The sequence below is a fragment of the Rhodnius prolixus genome, unplaced genomic scaffold (assembly GCF_049639745.1).
Source record: "Rhodnius prolixus isolate KJV_2025 unplaced genomic scaffold, Rpr scaffold_3, whole genome shotgun sequence".
Taxonomy (NCBI): Eukaryota; Metazoa; Arthropoda; class Insecta; order Hemiptera; family Reduviidae; genus Rhodnius; species Rhodnius prolixus.
In genome coordinates, this window is record NW_027411603.1 from 48,576,296 (window position 1) to 48,599,624 (window position 23,329).

At 32.3% G+C, this 23,329-nt stretch overlaps 3 protein-coding genes across 8 annotated transcripts; 1 reads left to right on the forward strand and 2 right to left on the reverse strand.

Annotated features, from left to right (window-relative positions):
• Positions 1 to 409: 409 nt before the first annotated feature.
• Positions 410 to 7,966, reverse strand: LOC141453282 (transmembrane protein 39A). The gene is made up of 11 exons (XM_074126299.1): positions 7,918 to 7,966; positions 7,273 to 7,361; positions 6,999 to 7,194; positions 6,740 to 6,879; positions 5,750 to 5,848; positions 5,566 to 5,669; positions 4,866 to 5,020; positions 3,130 to 3,227; positions 2,087 to 2,173; positions 1,596 to 1,716; positions 410 to 825 (listed from the first exon to the last, which is right to left on the reverse strand). The coding sequence occupies exons 2-11, from the start codon at positions 7,356 to 7,358 to the stop codon at positions 589 to 591; spliced, it is 1,323 nt and encodes a 440-aa protein (XP_073982400.1). The 5' UTR covers positions 7,359 to 7,361; positions 7,918 to 7,966; the 3' UTR covers positions 410 to 588.
• Positions 7,261 to 19,970, forward strand: Taf12 (TATA-box binding protein associated factor 12). 6 transcript variants are annotated; one of them, XM_074126294.1, is made up of 6 exons: positions 7,261 to 7,390; positions 8,956 to 9,052; positions 11,107 to 11,187; positions 17,432 to 18,346; positions 18,898 to 19,090; positions 19,534 to 19,970. In XM_074126294.1, exons 2-6 carry the CDS (start codon positions 8,990 to 8,992, stop codon positions 19,659 to 19,661), a joined length of 1,380 nt encoding a protein of 459 aa, XP_073982395.1. In that variant the 5' UTR covers positions 7,261 to 7,390; positions 8,956 to 8,989; the 3' UTR covers positions 19,662 to 19,970. The 6 variants fall into 6 exon arrangements, with proteins under 6 accessions (XP_073982395.1, XP_073982399.1, XP_073982393.1 ...); XM_074126292.1 differs by lacking the exon at positions 7,261 to 7,390 and adding an exon at positions 8,503 to 8,757; XM_074126293.1 differs by lacking the exon at positions 7,261 to 7,390 and adding an exon at positions 8,503 to 8,661.
• A 458-nt stretch (positions 19,971 to 20,428) lies between these two features.
• Positions 20,429 to 22,279, reverse strand: LOC141453284 (peptidyl-prolyl cis-trans isomerase FKBP2). The gene is made up of 3 exons (XM_074126301.1): positions 22,018 to 22,279; positions 21,808 to 21,920; positions 20,429 to 21,372 (listed from the first exon to the last, which is right to left on the reverse strand). The coding sequence occupies exons 1-3, from the start codon at positions 22,186 to 22,188 to the stop codon at positions 21,228 to 21,230; spliced, it is 429 nt and encodes a 142-aa protein (XP_073982402.1). The 5' UTR covers positions 22,189 to 22,279; the 3' UTR covers positions 20,429 to 21,227.
• Positions 22,280 to 23,329: the final 1,050 nt, after the last annotated feature.

The window sequence follows — 23,329 nt, forward strand, 5'->3', positions numbered from 1 at the left end:
GTTTACCTAATCGGGAGCTTACAAGAAATTTCTCTTCTATCTCAAATTCGAAATCCCTTTCATTTGAAGCAGTAACAGATAATAAAATAGACATCTTATTTATACAAGTTTTTGATTGCCTCTGTATACCTTTATTACATGGAACTTTATTTCTTTGGCAATTCGACGCACTGCTGAGGGCTGAAAAAAATCATTCTCAGTTGGACAAAAACAATAATCTCATGAAGGCAGGTTTTTGAAAATCCCTGCTGTGACATATGAATAACATATATTCCATCAAAATTTCGTATGCATTGATTTGATTTATTCATCATAATGTTTTGTCTTGTTTTGTTTTGTTTTAAAGTCAATCAAATAAATTTACGAAATTCTAACAAACTATTTCATGTGGTAAAATTAAAAAATAAAATAAAAGTAAAAACAGCCTTTGGATTAAAAATTACAAAAAATAAATATATGAATATAAGTTTCAGATTAAACACTTAAAAAATTAATTTGTACAATTTACATTTTTTTTGTTTTTAATAACATTAAATAAAATAGCAGTCTTTCAATTTTCTATTCTTCACATGAAAAGCATAAATAACATCAACCTCCATTTGACTTATCTTGAATCATAGCTTCAGCTTTGTAGACTTTCCAGCTGATTAGATAATCTCTAGCTAACTTATACAGTGTATAATAGTTTGCAAATATTAACAAAGACAAGGAGATCACTTGATACCATTCTGATGTTCGTACTAGGATAACTAATTGTAGAAGCACCAAAGACAGTTGTAATCCAACCAAAGAGCACAGAAGCACCGACGGATTGTTGAATACTGACTGAACAAAACAAGTTAATTTGTACAATTTGCAATTTCTGTTTGTTTTTAATAACATTAAATAAAATAGCAGTCTTTCAATTTTCTATTCTTCACATAAAAGGCATAAATAACATCAAACAGTAAATATGAATCGTCAGATTAATTTTTTTATTATATGAAGGCTTCAAATTTTGTTCAAGTCACGCAAAAGCTTAATTATATTGATTGCATTTTCATTTTAAAAGTTAACAAACTTTTAATTAAGAGAGGAAGCCATTTCTGTTAAAAACATTTAACAGAAATGGCTACCTCTCTTAATTCACAGAAAAGTGTGGGAAATCTGGGACTGGAAAACCTTAGATCTTGAAAAAAGGGAATGTTTCCCCTTCTAGATCTGTTAAAGATTGGCAAATCTCTTTTGGTGGGCTATCTGGACAAGGAATAAATTAATCAATTGAGATCCACACAAAAATATTTAGAATTTATGAAAAATTTATGAGTTATATATGAGTTATATTTATTTATAACAAAAGTTTCTATAACTTTAAGTAATTGCACTGAGAGAGTGTAAGTGGTCCTTATAAAATTTTCTTAATATTTGTCACTTATAAAAAATAAGGATGAAATGGAAATCTCAAATAATCCAGAAATAATGACTTCTTTTGTATGCAATACGTCAAAGTACTATCAATGGATATAAAACTAACCTATTATTCAGGATTTAAGCACGTTTAAAATGTTAATATAACCTGAAGAATAGAATATTCTTGGAAAAGTAAGTTTACTTACATAAAATCTAGTATGCGAACTATTACCAGGCTCCGCAGCATTCGAAATACCTTCGGCTTTGTATAATTCTTTACAATGTTTAACCAATGTCCCTTGTTGCCATAAAGTAGAGTCTGCCCATCTAAAAAACATTACACTTTTTTAAAAAATATATTTTAATTCACATTTCACAAGCAAAACAAATATTAATCGAGATACTCCTTCAAATAGAAAACTGAAGGTATCCTTTTGTTTTATTTCAGAAAATAATTATTTCTCTATGTTTCGACTCACCAGGTACATTTATATATTCTATGTAAAATATTTTGTGTATTTTTTTTCGTATTTGTGTATTTTTTTTTGTATTGGAAGGGAGAAAATTAATTGTAAACTTTCTTCTCCATAAGAATAAATTACATATTTGAAATTAACAATTTACTCACTTATTTTTTTAATAATGACATTCAATTAGTTTGTTATAATTAATTCATTAGATTTATTTGAACTCTTACATATGTGATGGTAAATGACAAGCTCTGCCTTCAACCTTAGCCCATTTCCCCAAGTGAAGAGCCGCTCGGTGTAGAGTATCGCAATATCTATAACATAATAAACTTCTTTTAACATTACATTATTAATAACATAATAACAAAGTGTGTGGGTTTAACTTTCCTTTCTTTGTTAGAAATAGTTTTAACTATATTTTCAGATCCTCAACGTGTCAGGACGCCTCAGTTCCACAATGAAACCCCCCTAAAGAGTGTTATCATAGTGAGGCATTTCGATTAAGTGGTAATGTCTAAAATAAGATCAGGAACTATAGATATCGCATATCTTTCTTCGCCCATCGACTGACCATTTCATTACCTTAGTGGGTACATCCGACTCCCGTTGAGCTTCCTCCGGGATTATCAGTTCTTTACAACCTTATATCTACATTTTTTTATCTGATACTACACACTTCCACGACATGTAAAGCGGCTTGGCGGTCAGAAGACCATTCATTAGCTTCTAGAGGTAGGAGATAATGAACATAACAACAAGATTTAATCTGAAAGATCAATGGAATGCTTCTAACACCAATAAAGAAATGGTCGCTAGCCCTTTCAATGTATTAAATACGAAAACTCGAAGGAAAATGAATCTTTCTTTTTACGATGTGTAGGTCCACCAGGAGACCCGCTATAACTTAGCGATTACAATCCCTTAACCAAAATAATACTTTACTGGATTGATTGTTATTTTTTAAAAAAAATTATATCAATTCTTCGCTATGTTAGAAAAAAAAGTTAGGTAAAAAAATGCTAGAATTTCCTACAAAGACAAATTCACCGCAAACAACATTTCAAAACTAACAATTCTCTTGTGAATGTGTGGTCTAACGCATCCAGTTAGTCTTACATTATTGTTTAATAGTTCAAGAAAAATGATTCAATTTGAAGTGATAACAGATTGATCATCTTCCAGAAGTTATCAATAATTTTCGTTCAATACAATAAATATTGCTGAAACATTCAATTAACAGAAAGTAGAAAATTATCAGACAATAACTTACTTAACAGGGTAACAATGAACGAGGTACATGGTGAAACAGCCAATCCAAATAAAGGTAAGATGCTGCGTGGCCCAGTATACATCGTAGTAAAGGTAACTCTGAAAAATGATAGTTATAATTAACAATAACAATAACTATGGATTATTTTAAAGACATTGACATAATGTTTGTCAAATTTATGAAAACACTTATAGACGTATTTGGAAAAAAAAAAGGAAAAAATAGTGGGAAACTATCGCGCTGGAGTAACTAATCATAGAGGAATCGAGGACACACAATCGAATCCGTAGAACGTATTATTGACCAAACGTAAAAGAAACAACTAGAAATTTTATAAACACCTGTGACACTTGCTTAAGGACAAAATACACACCAGCATTACTCGACCTATGGGAATCACACATATGAACAGTTATTACTATAGACGGTTATTAATTTGCTAACAATAATAGACTCATTCTCAAAATTCGTTCAAGTATACAAAGTTAAAACAGGACAAGGAATAGAAGTGGCAATCACTTGGTTTAAGAGTTTACAGACAGAATTTCACCAATGGAGCACGAAGGCGATAAGCAAGACATTTCTAGTGATAGCAATAATATTGCAGTCCTCGCAAACGTATGCGTTAATTGTCAGAAACTGACAACGAATAAAATAATAACGAAATAATAATAATAATAATAATAATATAATAATAAATAACGAAATAATTCATAGTTTAAATGTACGTAGTGTAACAAAATCAATTTCACTATATATTATTTTACATTCTATAGCTAGCCTAGCAGGCACCTATAAATCACAATTATACTAAACTCAAGTACTTATTGCAAGGTCAAAAATTAGAAGGTCAACAACAGCCCTGCAGTAACAGCGTAAGAAATATTCTTATGTAAGACAGAAAACCTACCATCTAAACCTAACTAGTGAACAAGATATCTTAACGAAACCACAACCCAATGTGAACATACCGCACTGTAGATCAAAGAAAACCACAACCAATGGATCCCAAATGCCAATCAATACCTACCTACCAGTGTTCCCAACTAAAGAAAATCTGCGGATCCAACAAAGTGATGAAATAGACTACAAAACACAGCAGGTAATCTTTCTTATAAAACCTGGCAACAATAGAGTCTTCTACAGGAACCAAGAATTGATAAATTGGTCCAAAACAATCGGACATCCAAAAGTCCAGCGAGATTTCGAAATCAATTGGAACCCCGTACAGTGGTCACCATCTTCTTATCTTCAAGGGAATGAACCTAGCAAAGTTAACACCTAACCCAGCCATGCCAATCGCGGAGAGTTCTTTTTACACTTTAAAGATATATCCATGGATATTTACCAGCCTCCTCACATAATTAAGCATTGGTAGTAAAGATAATCTTCGAACGATGGAAGCTTACTCAATCTGCACAGGCTCTCCCACAACGACTTCTTCCCACGGAAGACCCATTTATGGATGGAAGAGTTATGTGCACACAACCTGCTGACTGATACCTAACAGATAAAGGATTGCTGAAACCAGCAATACAGGAACTACGTAGAAATGGTCGCCTCTCAACGGTATCGAGTCTCTCTCTGAATCGCCGTACATATTAGGGACATATTCTGTGGGTATTGTTGTAACTTTATGATTTTTGTATGATTTATGTAAACTACTCACAAGCTTACTGTATAAAATCTAATAAAAGTATTTTTAAAAAAATGTAATTATTGTTAATTAAATTTACCTGAGCAAAACAACACGGTACAAACCCTGCATAATATGCGTTTATCATAGAACTGAATAATATCTGTTTCATTCGGTTATTAAAATCTGTTTTCAAATTGTCCACTTCCTCTCTGATTGTCTGCGGGATGGTTGAACAACTGTGCAATGGTTTACCTATATCAAATATTATAATCTATAACTTCTAAAAGTTACATGTGCACAAACTGTTATTAAAGTAAAAAGGTCAAATGGAGGAGAGAACAACTAGTGAAGTTCACAATAACTGTTAATGACTGGAGGATGAGTGCTCTTTACTTAAACTGAGATATATGTAACCCCTTATTTTGATAAATAATTCCCTACAGTAGATTTTATAAGCGTAGATACCGAATTTAGATTTCACTTTTTGTAAAACGAACTTTATGCTTACCGAAGGAAATGAAATAAAATAATTAAGTGAACTAATGCGTAATAATCAATTTTCTTTATTAAATAATAATAATAATAATAATAATTAAAATCAACATATACATATATTCCATATAACGCCTATTTCTTTAGGCTGGCTAAAATTATCTATTGGGTGACGTGGAAAGATTTGTGGGTACAGTAATATTCGATAAATTACGACCTGATACTTAAAAAACACCCATATATTAACAGGAAAATGAAGTAAACGAAAGAATATAAATAGTAATTAAAAAGATCATATTACTAACCGAGTAAACGTGCCTTAGGATCACTATCATCACTTGATGGCAAGGACATGATGTCAAAGAATGGACTCAAACTTAATCCAAATAATATAAAATATACAGAAATACTACAAAAGAAGAAAACAAATATATTATTTATTTCAATTGAAATATTTGGTTGTTATTGATAATTTAATAAATTACTTACGGATAACAAAGATAAAATATGTTTACAATTGGATGATTTTTCATTATATGGTAAGCGCACCACACTAGCGAAGTCATAACCATGCCAAGTAAAAACAATCTGACAAAATATAACAATAAATCATTAAATTTAAAATAAAGAACGATAAAAAAATTCAAATGTAAGATTTAAAGATGAAGAGAATAGTACGTTTTGCATTTCAGTAACAGATAGTGGATGTTCAAAAATCTAAATTACTGTGCATTCCTATAATCATCAGACAACAAGTTAAAAATCAAATACATTCTTGAATATCTGATTTATAGAATCCTGTTGTATGATTTGTCTTTAAGTATAACTTACTCTTAACGTTTTCGTTCTTATTTAATGGCGAAACCTCGAAGGCATTTCGAGTTGGCTCCCGAAGGGCGAACTATCACATCTGTTCATATTCGGCACAAACGGATAGGACCCTTGCAATCCAAAGCAAGTTTTCTTCTTTAGTGAACAGAAAAAAAAAGTTCTTCAGCAGCAAGACCACACACTGCAAGAATGCTTCAAAAATTAGGGACCCTGCTTAAATAATTCTAACCTCAGATTATCCTTCAAAAATCCACTTATTCCCGGCTATTTTTTGCGAGGTAAAAAGTTTATTACGGAAGAAGTAATGAAAGCAGGTTGTACTGAAATTTTAGCCTCCCAAGCATTTTCTTGGAACTAAAGAGAAAACTGAATTCCTAAACTGAGGTGTCTTAATCTTTAAAATTATTGCTGTAAAACACAGAAAACCGCAAAGAGCTTTTGTAACACCCCCAGTATATGCACACATTTCATATTTGAAATCTTCAATTAATAATGAAGTAATGTTTGCTTTACAATTTTACGGACTCACTAATGAATAAATAAATCTACTTCATTTATTCTTGCGGTCACGTTACTTGTTTGACCATTGATCTATTACAGTAGAAGTAAAAAAAAAAATGAAATAAAATTATAACTTTTAAACATTACCGAACTAGCTGCTCGAGAAGTGGCCACAGAGGTGTCGCTGACCAAATTATTATGGCTCTTTTTATGACTGTGTAAACCAATCGCCTTACTAATATTGTAAAAATAAATCCAATTAAGTAAGGATCAATGAGGTAAAAGTTCTGAAATAATAGCCCCAATAACATGTTTAAACAAAGATTGTATACACTTAACAGTTAATAAGTGCTTTAATTCAAATGTTTAACGTTTAAGATGAAATTATACATCAGTTTTTAATTACCATCGCATATCTTGTGTACGATTGTGGAAGCCACCACACAGTACGATATAGATGCAAGAACTGAAGAAATGTTGCTGTACCAGTAAACAAGAACATGATTACCTCAAATGTAACATTGCTATCTTGAGGCAGTACTGGAACTGGCATGTGTTTGGGAGATATCGTTTTTGATTGGTTACCTTCAACATTATTTAACCTAATATAACAGAAATAAAATTATGACTTCCATAAATGGTTCATAATGAAATGATTCACTTTAATAATTGCAAAATACTTGGATTTAGAAGAGTCATCAGAAGAGAATATTGGTTGCTGTCTTCCAGTGCCTGATCTATTTAGATTTCTTCGACCTCCTGCCATTCACTAAAATGGCAACGAATAATTATTAAAGGGTAAACCAAAAACTTATACAAATAATAGAATTCTAGAATCTTTTGGCCATAAAGAACTATAAAATTTCATTGCTTTAGTTAAAACATAATTATTGTCAGAATTAATGGCTTCATGGATACCGAGAAAACTATACGTCTTCAATTTTTTTTTTTTTTTTTACTCAAAACCGAGAGAATATTCCAAAAATTACAATTATAACGATTTATAGCACACACTTGTTGCAAGATTCAGTTCGACCTGGCAATGTTTTGCAATATACAATCACTGAATTATATTTCAGATAGGGTTTTCGAAAACCTTTTGTAATACTTTCCCGCTACGCCACAGATGCTAAAATGTAATGTGGCAGAGCTGCTAAGAAGCAACCGAGATGCAACGCTGGGTAAAAATCCCATCAATTAACTTCAGTGCGTATTAGTGGCCCAAGTCGATATATTTCCCAATGAAATTAAAGGTAAAAGAAAATTACCTTTACTACAACCCTCAAATTTAGAAAGAAATCATTCATATAAAGACTACATATTACATCTATTTCGGAAGAAGTTGAGTTCTATAAAATAACTTTTAAGTTATCGGCCAGCAACAACGATTGAACGACTAAGGTGGTTATTTTTACATAAAAAATATTAATAATTCAACTTATATCCTTCTTCTTCAAAGATAAAAGAGAATCCACTAAATTTTAATCTGAAACTCTCGAATTAAAATTTCAAACTGAACAACCTTCCTGGTCAATAGGTAAACACTAGTACAAACCTTAACCCAATTAATAACCATCACTGTAACCTTCTCATCAGAAAAGTTGCTGAAATTATCTTTAAAATATTAAACAGCTCTTTTTTCTTCTATTGTAAGAATGAACATAGAGACGAATAAAAATATACATGAATATATTTTGCTTATAATCAGGAAGTTCCCAGCAATGTTTGTATATACATACTTTGCAATTTTTGAACTACTTTTCGCCTAGAATTTTAATGAATAATTAAATTATTCTGTTAGTTATAACTTGGAATTTAATTGATGTTTCTAATCATAAATTTTTATAAAGTTATTTTTCTGCTTTATTTTTTTGAAATGACAACGGCGGTCGAATTTGGACTTCTCTCAAAAGGAGCGCTGACATCGTTTCTCTGATGAATCGGCTGCTTGTGATTTTCAATTTCTCTTAGTTGGTTTTCGATTAGGGGAAGGTGACGTATGCAACTCCAATGTTGTTTACGTATTTCTTATCTTTCATTCTTCAGAACGAAGAATTGAAATTAATATTGTAAGTATTTGGATTCTAGTGATCTTGCCGCTTCTTTACGTGGTGACACATTACTATGGCATCATTTTGTTGATTGTTATTATCCTCACTTTGCCAGTATGTATATTTTAAAAATATTTTCTCTTTATGATTTGGTGTTTATTTTGTACTATGTTCCACGTAAATTAAATTTGTAGGATCAATTTTGGATTTACATTGGAAGATATGGGTTAACCATATTATCCTCAGAAAAGGACAATAAATGCTTATCACACTTTGTTTTTATTTATTTATTTATTTTTATTCTTTTTGCAGAAAAAGCTAGAAGAATAACAAATCTACAAAGATCATGGACAATCACAACTCAAATCTAAATTCCCAGCCTACTTTAGAGACCGAAATGAATAAATTCGTAAGTATTGAAGAAATTACACGTCCCTTAAAACCCAGAAAAGGTATCCTCATTTTAGTTTTTCTATGTTTTTAAGCTGTTTCCTTTTAATAGGCTTGATTATCCAAAAGGATTGATACAGTTTTTGTAACGCTTTGATTAATTCAAGTTTATTTACGAAAAGTTTACAAACCAAAATTGCTATCTAAAAATGGCAAGTAAACAATACTTCCTTTGGTGGAAATCAATTTTAAATAATTTGTAATCCTTTTTATTCAAAATTTAATTTTTGTTAAAGAGAAATACATCTAATTATGTTTTGTATTTTTCAAGTTAGTAAAAACTGAAATTGGTTAGAATTGGTTCAAAATGATTGTAGAGAATAGGTGGCCGTATAAGTCATTATTAATTTGAGAGATTTATAGCGGAGCTATTTTTTTATTCACAGGTTTTATTTGCTATTGAATACAATAGTTCCACATTCCAAACTTTACAGTTTAAATAGGTGATATTAAGTAGTTATCTCGTGTATTCCTATTAAGAGCGGTCTATTTCTGGCAGATTTGGCCATAAGAGTAAACCCAATTTCCTCGTTTTCCTACCATAAAATAATTGTTTCTACGCATTCTTAGAATTGATGCTTGCGCATTTTGCTTGTCAGAAATTATTGGCCCAGTTTTTTTTTTTTGTCAAGTTTTAATAATTTATTTTGCTATTCCAAAAGATGCAATTGTTCTGATATTGATTGATAATAAGCTAATTGTGACATTTCAAAGATAAGTTTTCTTTACTTTTTTTGTTAACTGGTTATTCGGCTCTGCAACTAAATCTGTAAAACAGATCTATTGTACCCCTCACTGGGTCCAAGTAGCTATCGCCCTAAAGCATTTCCAGGCGATGAAATACTCAGGTTCTCTTTGTTCTCGGAAGGGGTCTGGAGGTGGCAGTTGAGTTTACCACTACCTGTTGAAAATCACCTCTAGCAATGTTCTCTCTTGATATTTTTAAGACCACAGGGGAGCTGGGAAATTAGGCTTTAATAACGATGTCCTGGGGCCAGGCATATTGTAACAATGCCCCCAGAGGAGTCATATCTGCTTCATCCATCACCTGGTCACCTTCATCCTGGTCAAGTCTCTAAGAAGCCATGAAGAGAGGTTGCCTGCAGATTGAGATGCCACTCTTTTGTGTCGGAATACCCTTCCTTTTCAAGAACGAGTATATCCACCAACACCAGGCTATTTTGGAGATTTTAATACGCCATTCTCAGCTGGCGGTGGATAGAATCTTGCTAAGTTGGATCCCACAATAGATGAAAAGTTAGAGGAAAGGCCCGCAAAGCTAAGATGCGTTGTGGTGCTGGGTACGATTTTCGTTCTAGGACTTAAATTTAATGGATTACATAAAAATTATAGTACGTATGATAGTCGCCTTTGTCTAATTTGGTAGACCTTACCCGAAAAAAGTTAGTTTAGTTTAGTTTATTTTCTAGGTATGTTCGATACAGTCACCCCTTTCATGCATCCTTCGGCCTAGGTTACATAGCACCTTGAAGTGGGCTAACTAGAGTTTGCCTTGCGGATTCGCCAAAACCAAATAGTTGCCCTCTGCAGTTTCTGGGTTTACTGTGTTATTGTTGTTCGGTTGGGATGCCTGCAGAGACGCAGTGGTTAATCCACTTTCTTCTAAGGGAATATTGTGAAATTATTATGATATAGAACTTTTATGGCGTCTATATTTATATATATCTTTAAGGTACAGAAACTTTACTATTCGATGTTTTTGTTTCCTTCCTCTGGAAGTGACAAACTATGCGTCCGAAAAACCGATCATTAGTTTCTGTAGGATAAAGAATTATTAATCTTCTTTAAACCTCTGTAGACAACTTTCGTTGAACTTAATGAAGTAAAAGTTTTCCATTGGTACAAGATTTTTTTTTTTTTTTTTTCATATTGGAATATAAATGTCTTTTTTGGTTATTATTTAAAAGCTTTTATTTTTCGAAATAAATTCAATGTTTCTTTGTTATTATTATTGTTTGTGACTTAATTTATTTTTAATTCTAATTTATATAGGATTCGCCCAGAATGAGTTCAATGTGGCCCTATCCACTACCTGTTGAAAGGTATCCACAATATCGGAATGTCTTTCATGAAGTAAGAGTTATAAAAAAAAAAACAAAAACAAAAAAAAATAAATACATAAAGGGAATTCAGTATATACTATGCACTATGAAATATTTTGGGGCACTTTGAGCACATTTGTATTTGTTTTTTGACTAGCACCTAATTGTGTAACTGTTTTCTTAACAAAGTGGTCAAGAAAATAAACAAGGGTTAAAGCACACACAAAAATATTGTTTTTTATTTTTATTTTTTAGATATTTGTTGTAAAAAGTAAATAACTTTCTGTTACAAATACTCCTATAAACAACCAGAACAGAACACCTTTTTATTTGAGATTTAGTTTTAATAACTTTCTTTAAACTCTGACTTTCTCCTATTTTATTTTCAATGTTTTATTATCTTGTAGATGATTTTTCATTGGAACTATGTGTGATCGCTGGTTTAGTGTAGTTAGATTAGAACATGGAGAGCGTTTCTCAGACATTGCTGTTAAAAGAAGCATGTCACTCAGAGGAGAAACCTATTATCATTTTTACAAGATCTACGGTTTTCCCTCCAGTCGTGTTTGTGTCATTACCTTTTCTGTCTATTTCACATATCACGAACTAGCGGTTGCATTATAAGCGATGCAATCTTACTGGTTGGAAGAAGCCGTTTCTTTTTTCTGTCACTCTCAGTTTAGGGGTCTTGAGTTGTAACAGTACCACCCAGAGGAATTATTTTCTAAGCCTATCACGTCCTTCATGAGGCATGAGACACAAGGGCATTCAGCCTGGAACGGATCGAGGGCTTAACCGTTTCCGTTGGAATCTCAAGTTGGTGTGAACTTTATTTTGATCTTTAGAAAATAGAAAGATGAATTTGTAAGACTTTGCTCCTACAATTTTGTTGAAATAGGATTGATTTGTTAAAATCCAAATAATTTGGGACTCAAAAGATGTACATTAGCTTTCTTAAATGTCATTAATTGTACATGGAATTTTGGCGTGTTTGTGAAGAATACGATGTGTAAATGTGATTGAGTTTAGTTGTGATGATGAGCCAGAATTTGCCTAAGGGTTTGCTCAACATAAGTAGTTGTTCACATCAATTGCTAAAGCCTTAGGCCACTAAAGAAAAGGCGTGAACAACAAAAAGTGAGAACTTTGTTTTTCTAATTTAAGTTTTATTAACAATTTTTAGTGTGCAAAAAAAAATCAGCTGGAGCTGAGTGGTTAGCTGCTTTGACTGGGATATCGCCTGTACTGTCGTAAATACCAGTAAATATTAAAGCTATTTCTCAAAAAACAGATGTTTTGCTGGTTCACGAGTGTATAAATATTTATTTGTGTCAATTAGATGGCATAGTTTGAATATATTTGATAAGAGTGAAAAAATTGATCGCTTTCATGATTGGTTAATTTAATTAATATTTTTGTTCATTTATTTTAGCAAATTATTGTTGGAACTCACAATTTAGAGTAAATAAAGTTTATCTGCAGAGTTCTTATTTATTGTTTAGTTAGTGCTACATTTTATTTATTTAATGAAATTATGAAAAGTTCAAATAATAATTTTCTAATTTGATTGTGTGCAAAATAATTGAATGGTGTTGGTCAAAAAAATTTATTTTTAAATCTATTTAAATTTAACCCAAAGAGTATCAACAGAATTTGATCGGCTCCCATCTTTGCGTAAAAAAAGAAGCATGAGAGATTTTTTTTTTTGGTTACTAATCAATGTTCAATGTTTTTACTGTTAATGTTTGAAAAACAACGAGGAACAAAAAAGTGTGCATGTTGGAACTAGTTTAAGATCTTTTTCTGAAGGTCACAGCTTTAATAAAACAGAATTGTTCAAAAACCCTTTTGATTTGTTAAAAATCTTTTACCATAATATGGCAACATGTTGCTCTAGCAAGTTGGCAAGTTTTAATCTTATCGTTTTAAAATCTTATAGGATTGTTGCGTTCGTTCTTGACACAATGTCCTCGGAACATCTGCTGCTAATGAAGTTAATGAGAAATCCCTTATTTTTTTTTTTTTTTTTTTTTTAAGTCAAGGTCGACTGCTACCAATTATTTCAAAAAATTTTGAGGGGAATTCATCTTATACTCTGTTTTAAAAGGTATTATCCTCGGAATGATAAACGCCGAACCTGTACAGGTGCTTCTTTAGGAAATCATGTTCTGTCTGTATGTTTACAGTAAAGATTCCCACAGTACACTGATGCTTCATACCGATAGTTCTCTCTGAATATATAGTCTTTTCTGCAAAGAACCATTTGAATATTATCTTTTGTTTTGTGTAATAATATGTAAGAACATATTATTAAGAAGGTTTTGCTAGAATTCCTAGCTGAATGAAATTTTACTTCTTTGAGATTTTCTTTTTGAGAAATTCAATTTGGGCATTTTGAGTTTTGTTAAAATGTTCTTATTAGTCAACAAATGGAGAATTGTAAGAATGTCCTGTGCAAGCACGTCCATAAAAGATTTTTGTTTTTTTAAACTTTGAAAATTGCACATTGTCCAGGGTTTTGTTGGTGTAAAAATATGAAAACATTTAAACGCACTTATGCTTTTTCTTGATAGAATAAATAACAGTTATTAGTTAATTTAAAACATGTTTTTTTTTTGAACTTTTTTGAAATTTGATCAAACTGTGAATGTTAAACGACTAATTCAAAACGTAACCTATTTTAACTCATTGAAACTTCAAGCTTATGATAAGTTTGTATTAAATTTTTGTTGTACCTCTAGACTCGCTGTTTCATATGATGTTCTTTAGAAATTTATAGGGAAATTGTATTGCTAATTGTCTGAATATTTAATTTTACTCTTGTATTTTGTCCATTTCGTTTTGCAATTGTTAATGTCTTCAGCACAGTACGCTAGAAAAAATTTTGTTTTGTTTTATAAAGAACTAAAAGATGGAGCTGATAATCCTGTTGTGAAATGTTTGTCTGACATATGTTTGGAATCTTGGGTTTATGGAAGAAGAATGAAATGCATTGGTATCACTAAAATTTGTGCATTTATGTTTGATACAAAAATTTAAAGAGGGTGCTTTGTCGGAATGTTGTGTATCAAAAGGGTTTCTCTTTATTGTTTTTTGCTTATTTGGAAGGAAATGTGGTCTTAAAAAGATCTGGATATATTTACCTATTTTATAGGATGGTAATAAATCATGCATTATTTTGTCCTTAGGGACCAAAATTGCTATCTCCTAATCTAGACTTGAAATCGCAAGTACTATCACCCATTTTATTTAGAGATTGGGTCTTTGAAATTGAATTAGAGGGAAGTGATGATTGGAGTGTAAGAGACAAACACGACATATCTTCTCTTCTTTGTAGATGGTAATTAAGAGATTTAGAATGTGTGTTGACTGGCCATCCTTGGATGGTAGTCATCTACACAAGATAGGCAGGAGTAAGTCGGACAATCTTAATGTCGGTATGGTGATAAGGGTATTAGAGAAGCTGTTCAGTGCATCCGTTCACTTTCGCCTTCAAACCAATTTCTCTGCTAATCTAGTAAACATTTTTTGCACGGCCATTTTTTAACAGTTAATGATTTACTTCAAATTTAGTCAATTGTTTAGCAGTTGGTTTTTTTTAAAAAAAAATGAAATCTTCGAAATACTTGTTGCTTTTATGTACTAGATATAATGGGAAACAATTTAAACCTTTGTAGCATGCGTCTGTAAGGAAAATTTGTTAATAAAGATTGTGTTGGAGAAGTATTGAATGGAGAATATGCTTTTCTAAAAGTATATCGACTTGAATTGATTCAAATAATCCATCAATAATTTGATGAAACAAGAAATATGTATAGCTGTGTGTAGTAAATGTCAAGTCGTTATACTCTGTGGTTACAGGGTGTTTAGGGTTCTTGAACTTTATATCAATTTTTGTGGTTAATCATTTCTGTATAAATTAAGAGTGGGTCTTTTTTGTAACTTTAACTCCAATAATTGTTGAGTAAATAAGAGAGGTTTTGATGTGAGGTTTTGGTTTACATAATATAAAGGTATTTTATTTAAAATTATGTTTAAGTTTGGATTATAATTTTCCACTTGATTTAGAGTAATATTTTGCATGTTTGGTGCTTAATATTGTTAGTTATAATTTTTATTTATTTGTTGCAATCAAGTATAGTTAAAGGTGGTTAAAGAAGTGGAAATTGTAAGTACAAGCTTTTTAGAACTTATTTTGATATATTGTTGTAGATGGAGCCTTTCTAGTTTCAAAAAAAAATTAGAAAAAGTTTTAACTTGTATGGAGGAGAAACACTAAAATTGATTTGATAACTTGTAGGTGTTGTTCAACTAGGTCACAAACTAGTTTGTATTTGTATGGAGTTTGCGTAATTATCGAGAAGCGTTCAAACAAATTGCCAATAAAGTTCATCTAGTTTTAGACTGGTTTTCAATCGAACAGAACTGTCAGAAGGCCAAGAAATATATACTTGTAAGGGCAATAAGTACAATCGCCTCCAGTTGACAGCTGTAATTTATGTGTACATATTCTAAAGATCCGCGCAACTACGGAGTCCTCATCTATCTGGTACGGGTCATAGATGCCCAACCCAAGTGGTTTATTTACCGACATTAACAGTACTAAAAGAATTATCTACGACGAAAATGCATGGACAAGTTCTTAGTTTCCCTCATTTGATCCTAAAAGGGATCCCCTCTGCAACTGCCAAAGGGCCTGTAACAACAGCCTGCCGGTTCATCATTTTCTTTTATCCAGCAACATCTCTGCAGAATTAGTATCTCTTCTGCCAGATGCCCCCTAACCAACGTACAGAATCGATGACAGAACATTCTATAGTGGCTAAAAATTATAGGGCTGTAGAATTCAAGTGTTAAAAGAGGAAGGACCCGCCTTATAGCATTATTAAATCTATGATGTTTTCTGAGCCCATTTTGCCTGTAAAAAAGCTTAAAGAAGACCTTATACGGCACAAGATCCGCGCCAGTTATCGGTGGTACCGTTTAGAGGAATGCCTTCTGCCTTATAGTCATGTAGATTTTGTCCGCAGATGCAGTAAATAGTAAATGAATTTTAATGTTACATGCTAGCCGTAAGTATTTACCTTCAAAAAGCCCAAAAGCTTCTAGGGTTGAAGGAGGAAGAGTGTTCCCCGGAACAGTCGCCAGGTCTTTGCTATTGAGTCCTAGTGCATGTACGCGTCCAATGCCGGGTGCCCAAATAAATGGCTTAATAACATTTACCGCTGAAAAACTTGAAATGTTGAGGCGCTTCAAATGAAAGCAAATAAATGAATAAAAAAATAAGGCTTTCAGCCTTAATTGTCTTTGCCTGATCTGGCCGATCACAAACCAGTTATTCATCATTATGATAGTTTCATTAACATGCATCCTTAGATAGTTTCTTTGATCACCTTTAAATAAACTTATTGTTCATCACATTCAGCTCTTTCCACTTAGTGTCTATTGTCAACAACGAAAATTTCTCTAATTATATGATCAAATTTACGTTGCTTGAATAGATTTATTTTATTTATTGATAAATTGAAATGGCAGATTTATTCACTTCATAAAAACTGAGACTATACAAATGTAACACACAAATCAAAATGGAAAAATCTGGGTTGAAACTCGTATTTAGTTTTCTCCAGTCGAATTTTTCGCTCATATTTGTTGAATTTACGGTAATACAGACAAAGAACCTAGATTAAAAGCGAAGTGGAACATTTGGTGACAAGTTGGTTGTGTTGGAACCGACGAACCTTAAAAAAACGATTTTCACTAACATTATAGTTATGAAAGATTGTGAAGTGAGCCTTTAGTTGGTAAGCAAGCCTAGATGCCACAAATCTCATCCACCACGAAACGAAGGAGAAAGCGCAAGGTCGAGTCCTACTGTCGAAAGCTCATAGAGAAGGTGAAAGCCTGGCGCTAAGGATGGTATATACAGTAAGAGACGGTGAAGATGTCTAAAAGTGCCGACTTTTCTTCTGTCACCTTGTAGTGTCCTGTACTTTCCGACCCCGTTCCGTTTTCCTGGGATGGCTTGAAGGTCGTACAACAGCCTCATGGCTAGAGAACCATGTTACACTGTCATGGGAATTGCCAGTAGACTTTACTGTTTTTAATTTTATTTTATTTTAAAGAAACAGGTCTGTGTGTTACCATATACATAACCAACAGTTAATATTGTAGCTTATAGAACTGTTAGTCTCAGTTTTTATAAAAATGTAATAGTGCTGTTCTTATGCGCTTGTCGGTTACAGATTAAAAATTTTTTATTCGTACTATTTCAGAATTCTGGTCAGACGGTAGCTGTAAACGATATGACAACTACAACCTCTCAACAGCCGCAGCAACAGCAACGTCCCTTAGTTAATCCAGTGCCTGTTATGGGCACATTGCAAACTGTATTGACTACCGGCATCAATCCAACGCTGAATGCGGGAGTGAATACAGCTGGCAGTGTGAGTTCTACAGGGATAGTGAATACAGCAGGGATAATTAGTACTGGTATAAACACGGCCGCAATGAACTCCGGTGTAAACTCTGTTGGGATGAACACTAGTGTAGTGAATACGGTTGGAATGAATAGTACTTCTGTGAATACGGCAGGAATGAACCCAGGCGTGGTGAATACAGCTGGGCTGGTAAATTCAGCAGTCAGTATGAGCAATACGGCTACCATGAACAATACTTGTTTAGTGAATTCAACTGGCATCAATACTGGAGTTGTAAACTCTATTGGAATGAACACTGGCGCGGTGAATGCAGTAGTAATGAATACAGCCGCTCTAAATTCTGTTGGAATGAATACTGGTATAAATGCCTCAGTGAATACCGGTGTGAATAATACTGGCAATAGTGTTGGTGTTGGTGTAAGTGGTACAGTGAATGCTGGTGTGAATACTCCAATTATTACCTCCATGAATACAGCTGTTATAAACTCTACAGGTGTGAATACAGGCATCAATACTGGTGTAAATACTGGCCTTGTTACTGCTATTAATGCTGGCATGAATACGGCGGTGAATGCCGGTGTGAATACTGTTTTGAATAACAGCACCGGTATAAATACATCAGTTATTAATTCATCTATAAATTCTATTGGGACCAGCACTGGTTTAAATGCTATTGTAAATAATTCTTCAGCACAGACTAGTTCAACAAGCACTTCTACCTCCCTAGCTAACCAGGAGCAACCGACTCAGGTTTGTAGTTTTTCAGATTCAATTTTATTGTATATATAATTTATATAATACGTCATCTTCAATATGTTTTTTTCGCCATAACATGTATCAAGTATAGAATTGAACGTTTCAAGAGACTGGCTTATTAAAAATTGAAAACGTTCGCAATACGCACAGAAGTTAGCTAAAGTGAAAATTAATTTATTTTCTGATCATGTATTTAAACCATCCATGTCTTCCAAGTATGGAAATGATAAATGGTTGATAGTTACTCCTATTGAACCACAATTGTCAATCTCAACATCCCTTTCGTATAACGAAGTTACAAGACATAATACTTTAAATGCACGTCTCCCTTTTTACGCTTTGCAGTTAAATAACAGTGCAAGGCTTCCCATGCACATTTTCTCTCCATTAGTGCTTCCAACACAGCTGATTTTTTTATTTTCTTGAAGTGCCCTAAATGGATCATATCGTCTCAAAATTGTCTTGAGACTGAATTCTTGAAAACAATAATATATTTAGTTAAAATTTATAGAACATTTAACTTACTTTTGTGATTTTTTTTAAAGGTATTAACGCGAATGCGATTACAAGATCTTGTTCGTGAGGTAGATCCAAATGAACAACTCGATGAAGATGTTGAAGATGTGCTGCTACATATGGCCGATGATTTCGTAGAATCTGCTATTAGTGCCGCTTGTCTATTAGCTAAACATAGAAAATCTAGTACAGTTGAAGTAAAAGATCTACAGCTACATTTAGGTTAGTGTAGATTTATTTACTTTGGGCTTGACTGTTAGAATTCAGATTCTAATATATAATTGGAGTAATCGAAACATGGGTGAATGTTTGCCACAATTTCTGTTTACTGATGACCATCAAAGTAAACCTTGAATGAACAGGATACCTTTAACCTGAATCAGGATCTTTTACAAAAAAAAATTGTTCACTTCCACGAATAAATCCTTCCAAAATTTTCCAAGTAAAAATTTTAAATAAAAGTGATAGAGATTAAAGTAAGTACAAGATATATTATGAATTTAAATAAAAATGTTGGTACCATGTTCGGGGAAATTGTTTAAATTGCACTTCGGTTGATGGATTTCGGACAAAAGCCCTAGTATTTTTAATAAAACTTTAGGCTATGTTCTCATGAGTATTGACTGATTGATGTTTTTTGAAATAATTTTTTTCTTTTTTTCCAGAACGTAATTGGAATATGTGGATTCCAGGATTTGGTACTGACGAATTAAGACCGTACAAACGTTCCTCAGTCACTGAAGCCCATAAACAAAGAATGACGCTTATTAGAAAAACTTTGAAAAAATATTAAACAAATTATTATTGTTAATTACTATAATTGTACAAATTGAGTTACTGTATATAGATGAAAACAAATTGGATCGGGCCATATCTAAAGGAAAATAAAAAGACCTTGTAGGACATTCAATCAACAGAATGTTAACTGGAAACTTTTTCGTTTTGATTTTATCCTTAGAATTTTTTTAATTTTTTTGTTTTGTGTGTTCACGTTTTAGGTTTTAAAGAAAAGTAGAATCTTAAAAGTAAATATGGTTTTTTGCTTATTCTATCAATTTGATTTCTGAAATTGTTTTATATAAATACATGACTTGGAGAATTACTTTGTTGGTTTTTTTAAGTGCTTCCTTAAAAGATTTCTTATAAAAGTAAAAGGTACCTTTTAAAAATCATTGGGTGCACAGTGACAATAAATTTCATAAAATCAAGAGGAAGGTAAATAGACCCACAATGGCTTGTTAGGGAGATGAGAGATTATTGCCTATTGTTGTTCATTCTTTTTGGTGACTGATTCATAGTTTCACTAGGATGAAAAAATAAATGCCATTTCAGTCGAGTAAAATTTATTTTGCCGAGCTTTCGACCTAGGGACTAGGCCATCTTCAGGGCTAGTTTAGAAAGTAATACTATTACATTTCAGGGTTGGTGTGTCTTCTGTCTTCAGTCCATGAACAGACAAGACAGAAGACACACCAACCCTGTAATGTTTTTACATATTACTTTGTAAACTTCTAAAAAGCAGGAAAAGATAAAAAGTTGTGTGTAGAGTCTACCTTGTAATTAAAGCTAACAATAAGATTTATTAATTTAACAAGCAAAAAGGTTTACAATTTTTTTTTTTTTTTAATACAAAACATTAGGCATGCATTTCCGTCCATCTGCAGAAAAAGAAAAACTATCATGAGGTGAAACGAACCTTACGATTGAGGCATTAAAAATGGCACAAAATGATTCCAAGTGTAAACCATGGCGCACTTGTTTTGTAGATTTTCTTTCTTTTTAAGGACTTCTAACTGGAAGAAGTTTATTATCAATCGTCTTTGTCAAGGAACAATGATCTTATGATCTTTCCTAATTAAGAGTGACAGAGGTGAGGGGGATATGGCTGGTGACATGGCGTCCTTGGTTCAATGCTACAACAATGATGATGGAGTACAGAAACTAAGAAAATATTCAAATTTCAGCAGGGTAAATTTACTTATGCACGAATCAGCATACATTTTTTATTGAATATATGGGGTGGCGTGCATTAAATGTGGGTTACGAATAAACGTAGAGTGAGTAATTATCGAAAGTGAATCCTCAGGCCGACATTTAATTTCAACAAGTTCACATTTGGTCTTGCACGTTTTTTCAACATATACATTTATTGTCATATCTGTAAAAGGAATACATTAATTACTAACGAAGACACCCATACAAAAATTACGCTTGTTCGTACAAGCGACATAATTTCCAATCCTTATACCACATTATACTGTTTTAACTTCGCAGAAAAAAAAGCACAAAATAATAGAAAGCACATACGATTTTGATTGCATCAAATTTTACATTTAAAAGACTTTTTTACAATTATTTGTTAGAGTTCGTCTTTCTTTTCAATTTTTACTAGTTCCACCTCAAAAATGAGAGTTGCATCAGCAGGTATCTTAGGAGGTGATCCTCTAGAACCGTAAGCAAGATCCGAAGGAATGACTAATTTTCTTTTTTCGCCTTCACACATCCTATAAATATAAAAATATTATTATTAAGCATTTCTTTTTTTACTAACAGCTTTATAACCAGGGTATATCAAATCCGTGCAGCAAGTAATAAAATCATGACAATCTCTACGTAGTCTCAGAGGAGGAACATAGAGATTTACTACATGTCTAGTTTTGTAAATGACTACTGTAAATAAACAAGAAGTATTAGAAAATCAGCAAGTTTGTATACAGTTCGCCTACCATTCAGCGAGTTCTTTTAAGTGCTATTGACTTTATTGGCGATAGCGTGCCCATTAAAATTTACAACTCTTCCACATTCCTGTTTTCTTTTCTTATTACAAAAAATACCATTGCATCATAGGCTATCCATTCTGAATAGCAAGAGAACAACTATTTACTGAGAACTTATTATTTCTAAAATATAATTATTAGTGAATTGAGATTGATACCAACCCCATTAATCCTTGGTCCCATCCTTTAATTACTTGACCAGATCCCAAGGTAAAAGTTAAAGGTTGATTTCTTTCTAAGCTACTATCGAAAACAGTACCATCTTCTAATTTACCCTAGAAAAAGTGTAACATAAAATTTAAAAGGGACACATTCAACAAAACAAAACAAAAATAATTGCGTGATAAGAGTATTTTGAGCTAAATTACTTACAGTATAATGCATATGCAATAAATCACCTTTCGTTGATTTAACAGTACAATTGTCTATCCTTTTCTTTATACCAATTTGTAACTTTTTAACTTGTGATTTGCTTTCACTCTGAACTGATCCAATATTTAGATTGAGTAAAAGAAGAGGAATAGATAACACTAGGTACTTCATTGTGTGATGTTTTACTTTAAGTCAATCTACGTTATTTACGCTTTTTGATGTGTAGTACAACGAAACCTCTCTGGTTATCTAGTAGTGATGGGCTATTTGAGCGGACTCGTTCCATTGGAACGAGTCCGATGGTGGAACGAGTTGATTCAAATCCCTATTTTTAAAAAAAGTGATTCCGCCCCGCCCCAAAAAATTTAGGCAAATAAAAATGAAAATGAGGCAGCAGAAGGTTTGGAACGATTAAACATAAGAACAAATGTCACGCAATTTATTATATTATTATATCATTAAATGTTAGCTTTCCCAGTTAATAACAAAACTATATTTCTTTAACACACATTGAGTACTATCCCTAATTTCCAATTGCTCTGTTAAATATAAAATTAACAACGTAATACAAATATTAACACAAAAATAGGCTAGTCAAATATAAATTAAAGCAATGCAGTTTTGTCATTATCTAGCTTGACCACTAGAAGACTGGAGTTAACTTACTTCAAGAGTATTCAAGGTAGAGAAACGGAAATGGGTAGGAAATTATTCCATAAAAATTCTAACCCTTCAAAATTATAATTACTCATAATATTTATTAACTAAGAATTGAATATCAAGCTTTTAAAATATTATCTTATTGTTTTACAAAAAGAAAAAGCTGTGTGCTTAATCTTAAACTTAGCGCTGGACACTCTTACTCTCATCTTCATTGGCGTAAGCTTGAACGTGTACATGTCAGCTAGACGGTCAAAGTAAAACTGGGCCAAAATTTAGTATTACCTAACTGGTTTACTTAGTGTAGTATCCCTCCCACTCTATCACCTATTTCACAAACATTCATCGATTGAAAATATTTTTTAGTTAAATATTCGTTTCATTGGAATACAAAAAACATTATAACGCTTTCTTAAGATGATTTGAATTTTTAAAATTTGTTTTTGTCCATTACTCTTATAAAATACGAAGAATTTCAAATAAAATATAATATACAAACACAGAATGATCTAGTGTGCAGGTGGAGTCAGTCGTAGTTACCATGACAACGGAACCGTTAAACGACTCCGGCCCAGCTCTAGCATTTTCATTGGTTAAATCCACTGGAGTTGGTGGAGTCGAATCCGGAGTGATTTAAATCCTTTTGAAACCG

What these genes read in the sequence shown, in the direction of transcription:
- LOC141453282 (XM_074126299.1), bottom strand. Translation starts at nt 7,358, where the DNA reads ATGGCAGGAGGTCGAAGAAATCTAAATAGATCAGGCACTGGAAGACAG. An exon ending in ATATTTTATCTTTGTTATCC is followed by an intron (nt 5,670 to 5,749) that starts GTAAGTAATTTA and finishes CTTCTTTTGTAG; the next exon opens with TATTTCTGTATATTTTATAT. An exon ending in TGTCATTTACCATCACATAT is followed by an intron (nt 1,717 to 2,086) that starts GTAAGAGTTCAA and finishes AATGTTTTTTAG; the next exon opens with ATGGGCAGACTCTACTTTAT.
- LOC141453284 (XM_074126301.1), bottom strand. Translation starts at nt 22,188, where the DNA reads ATGAAGTACCTAGTGTTATCTATTCCTCTTCTTTTACTCAATCTAAAT. An exon ending in TATTGCATATGCATTATACT is followed by an intron (nt 21,921 to 22,017) that starts GTAAGTAATTTA and finishes CACTTTTTCTAG; the next exon opens with GGTAAATTAGAAGATGGTAC. An exon ending in TGGGACCAAGGATTAATGGG is followed by an intron (nt 21,373 to 21,807) that starts GTTGGTATCAAT and finishes TTATATTTATAG; the next exon opens with GATGTGTGAAGGCGAAAAAA.
- Taf12 (XM_074126294.1), top strand. Translation starts at nt 8,990, where the DNA reads ATGGACAATCACAACTCAAATCTAAATTCCCAGCCTACTTTAGAGACC. An exon ending in AGACCGAAATGAATAAATTC is followed by an intron (nt 9,053 to 11,106) that starts GTAAGTATTGAA and finishes TAATTTATATAG; the next exon opens with GATTCGCCCAGAATGAGTTC. An exon ending in ATCGGAATGTCTTTCATGAA is followed by an intron (nt 11,188 to 17,431) that starts GTAAGAGTTATA and finishes GTACTATTTCAG; the next exon opens with AATTCTGGTCAGACGGTAGC.